The following is a 3,898-nucleotide window of genomic DNA, read 5'->3' on the forward strand; positions in this document are numbered from 1 at the left end:
GATGATGAAGATGTCAGGAAGAGTCACTGGTTGCTGTGTAGCTCTGTTCCTTGTCCTGACCTCTGTGTCGGCTGTACAAAGGATCAATTCGATCAATGATTTGAAGAGAATCAACTTTGGCCAATCTGTGCCCAAGCACAGTCTTGTGCTGCTCCACTGGTTTGCCAGCGTAGTTGACATTGACAATAACGTTATCTGGCTGACCTTTGACCCAAACAATGAGGATTATGGCTCACATCATTACGGCAACTTTGAGGAGTTGTTGGACCCACTGCCTTGGGGTTACCGGTACTACACTGTTGGCAATCTCTATCAAGACACACTCATTCAACTTCCATCTTATGTTGTCCGTCCGCCCGACCCGGAGTATGTGGGAAGAAACAGAGACAGGATCATCATTAGAGTCAGGGAGCAGAACACAAGACTGCGGAGTATAGACCAAGTGTATATCACACAGCATTACGAGCCTTCTGAAAATCAGGGGACACCTTATGATCCAACTCACACCTACCAGATCACTACTAACCTCTTGAGACAGATCAGAGAGTTTTCTGTGGGAGAAAACCAACAGACACTAACTCGCCTCAGAAACCGCTTTAGAAGTCACGCTGATGAGTTTCACATCAGAAACACATGGCGTCACCTTGCTTGCCTGGGACTGTTTTTGTTTATTGTGATCGAGGAAAAGTACACCTGCAGACCACAAAACGTGAACCGGCCACAAAACTACAACAGACCAGAAAATAGCTGTGATGCTTTCAAGACAATAATAATTGTAATAATAATAATGATAATTTTGTTCTGTGGATTCTTCTTGCCGAGGTAGTGACTTTAGATTTTGAAAAAAGAAATACAGGCTTCCAATACAGATTGTGACACACTTGTTTGTGTTTTGACCATGTACTTACAATGTTCTCTCATTTTACCTGCCTGTAAAAATTACCTGAACATCAAGAAATATTTTTAAAAAGTTTTATTATACCAAGGGAGGTATAAGGGTTTGTGTCTCAACAAAAACACATCTGTACATAGATCTTAAAAGCTCCATTTACTAAACCGCAGTTTGTTAACAGCAGAAATTTTATTTTTTTACAAAAGTATTTGAACTGAGAAAAATGTTTATTGTATATCGTAATGCACTGCTTTAGCATAGTCATAAAGTGCTAGGCTTCATTTATGCAACACTGTCATGCTCCAGCATGTCTGATCTAGTAGTAACGATTTACTGCTGATTCATACTGTGCGTGATTGAGAGAAGATAATGGAAATCGCTTTGATGGATAAATGAAACAGCTTTATGGTCTGATAGCCTTCACTGATAACGTATTACCTTTAAGAAACAGGAGTGCATTTCATTTATGGCGTTTTATTCTCTCTGTAGTGCTCAAGTTTGTGTGCGTTTATTAAAATATAATTTCAGTCAGACCCATGTCAGTGTGTTTATTTTAAGTTCAAGGAACTGGATCAAGACAACTTAGATAAGAAAAACCACAAAGACAACTTTAACTATTCCTCATTGTAAAGACAGACAATCACATGACAGGCACAGATAGAGTAAAGCATACTATTGATATATGGTGGTATCAGCTTTGTATCCATTTTTATTGGTCCAACATTGTTTTTACTGCTTATTTTTTAAACATTTGTTGAACTAGCATGTTATGAGTTAGTAATAATCTTAAATATCATGAAAAGGGCATTTCAACTATTTTGCACCACAATTTGTACTAAAGCTTTTTTGAAGGGATAAAAATATCACCCTTTGTGTAGGAAATATTGGATAAATCAGTATCAACAAAAAAAAACAACAAACAAACAAAAAAAAACACCCACTTAAAAACCTATGCATCCTGGTGACCTTATGTTCAAAAACCACCACATCCTTAGTTCAAATCCAGCTTTAGACATTTTGTTGCAGGTCACCTCGTCTCTCAACCCCAGATGTCTGGTGCACACTACTGCGCACTGTCCAATAAGAGGCAAATTAATAAGATATCGGCATTAAAAAACAATAAAAAAATAAGAATCCATCAATAATATGCCAACATTTCACTCCACTTTCAGACAATGATTACTCAATTTTGGCGATGAAGAGTTGTGACAGACATGTACTGGGGCAGGACATTGTGCTGTAAATATTGAACAGTGACCTTCAATGGAACACTTCAATGAAAACATGAATTATGAAAAGTAGCAAAACATACATAAAAATGCAGCCTATAAAACATGTGTATGTATTGGCATTTGAATACTAGCTAATAATACACCAGGCATTAGTACTACTCTCCTAAACCTGCAGTCCAAAAAGGAGGCACTCACTAGTTTCCATGCTAAGCCTGCTCATAATATTCACAGAAATAGTCCTCAAGATATTAATTCCACTAAAAACTAAATAATCAGCTTGTGGTATTTCTACAGTCAAAGTCAGTATTATTTTTTGAATACAGATGGAACTTTTCTCCATACAGCTGTAATAATAAAACTTCCTCTAACCACTAGCAACGCTTGTTTCAGTTTCATTTACAGAGAAACCATAACCTAAAAAATTAGTTACACAGCAGACTGACACAGGTGAGCTCTTATTTCCTCTACTATTTCCTACTCTGATTTACTATGACATTAATTGAAAATTGTCAAACTATGTTTTAAGTGTCAAAATAAGACAGATTATCAAATGATGTAAAGAATAATTAATTGCATCTCTAGTTACAAACATGCATGGTTTGAGAACAGACAGTCTTAATAAATAATGCGAGCAATAACTTTAAATATCTCTACAGGATGATGAAGATGTCAGGAAGAGTCACTGGTTGCTGTGTAGCTCTGTTCCTTGTCCTGACCTCTGTGTCGGCTGTACAAAGGATCAATTCGATCAATGCTTTGAAGAGAATCAACTTTGGCCAATCTGTGCCCAAGCACAGTCTTGTGCTGCTCCACTGGTTTGCCAGCGTAGTTCTCTTCGACAATAACAACGTTATCTGGCTGACCTTTGACCCAAACAATGAGGATTATGGCTCACATCATTACGGCAACTTTGAGGAGTTGTTGGACCCACTGCCTTGGGGTTACCGGTACTACACTGTTGGCAATCTCTATCAAGACACACTCATTCAACTTCCATCTTATGTTGTCCGTCCGCCCGACCCGGAGTATGTGGGAAGAAACAGAGACAGGATCATCATTAGAGTCAGGGAGCAGAACACAAGACTGCGGAGTATAGACCAAGTGTATATCACACAGCATTACGAGCCTTCTGAAAATCAGGGGACACCTTATGATCCAACTCACACCTACCAGATCACTACTAACCTCTTGAGACAGATCAGAGAGTTTTCTATGGGAGAAAACCAACAGACACTGACTCGCCTCAGAAACCGCTTTAGAAGTCACGCTGATGAGTTTCACATCAGAAACACATGGCGTCACCTTGCTTGCCTGGGACTGTTTTTGTTTATTGTGATCGAGGAAAAGAACTCCTTTAAGCAAGACAACGACAGACAGGAAAACGGCAGCAGACCCCAAAACAACAGACTGGAAAACAACAACAGATCGGAAAACAACGACAGACAGGAAAACGGCAGCAGACCCCAAAACAACAGACTGGAAAACAACAACAGATCGGAAAACAACGACAGACAGGAAAACAGACACAATCATTGCAAAAGTCGCCGTTTTATCTATTTAACTTTAGCTTTCATAATTACTTTATTGTACACATTCTTTGCTATATATTTTAGATGAGACAGCAGTATCCCTAGATTTAGATTTTAGAAGTATGATGAGGAATATGAAGCCAGCAGGACTCAAAAGTGGATTGGGATCAGTGAATTAGGCAGTTACATATGGAGCCATGACAGTGACTTAACATTTAGCATTGGAAACAGAACCTGAAAAAAAA

The 3,898-nt window shown here is 38.6% G+C and overlaps 1 protein-coding gene across 3 annotated transcripts; it reads left to right on the forward strand.

The window, feature by feature from the left end:
* The first annotated feature begins 6 nt into the window (after positions 1-6).
* On the forward strand, positions 7-3,898 carry LOC123966925. Of its 3 annotated transcripts, none has more exons than XM_046043010.1 (2): positions 7-682; positions 3,466-3,898. In XM_046043010.1, the coding sequence occupies exons 1-2, from the start codon at positions 11-13 to the stop codon at positions 3,739-3,741; spliced, it is 948 nt and encodes a 315-aa protein (XP_045898966.1). In that variant the 5' UTR covers positions 7-10; the 3' UTR covers positions 3,742-3,898. The 3 variants fall into 3 exon arrangements, with proteins under 3 accessions (XP_045898966.1, XP_045898971.1, XP_045898961.1); XM_046043005.1 differs by lacking the exon at positions 7-682 and adding an exon at positions 1,801-2,571 and having other exon boundaries at positions 2,781-3,898; XM_046043015.1 differs by lacking the exon at positions 3,466-3,898 and having other exon boundaries at positions 7-1,650.

The sequence above is a fragment of the Micropterus dolomieu genome, linkage group LG02 (genome assembly GCF_021292245.1).
Source record: "Micropterus dolomieu isolate WLL.071019.BEF.003 ecotype Adirondacks linkage group LG02, ASM2129224v1, whole genome shotgun sequence".
Taxonomy (NCBI): Eukaryota; Metazoa; Chordata; class Actinopteri; order Centrarchiformes; family Centrarchidae; genus Micropterus; species Micropterus dolomieu.

Excerpts from the sequence above, each read along its gene's own strand:
- LOC123966925 (XM_046043005.1), top strand. The coding sequence starts at position 2,782 with ATGATGAAGATGTCAGGAAGAGTCACTGGTTGCTGTGTAGCTCTGTTC.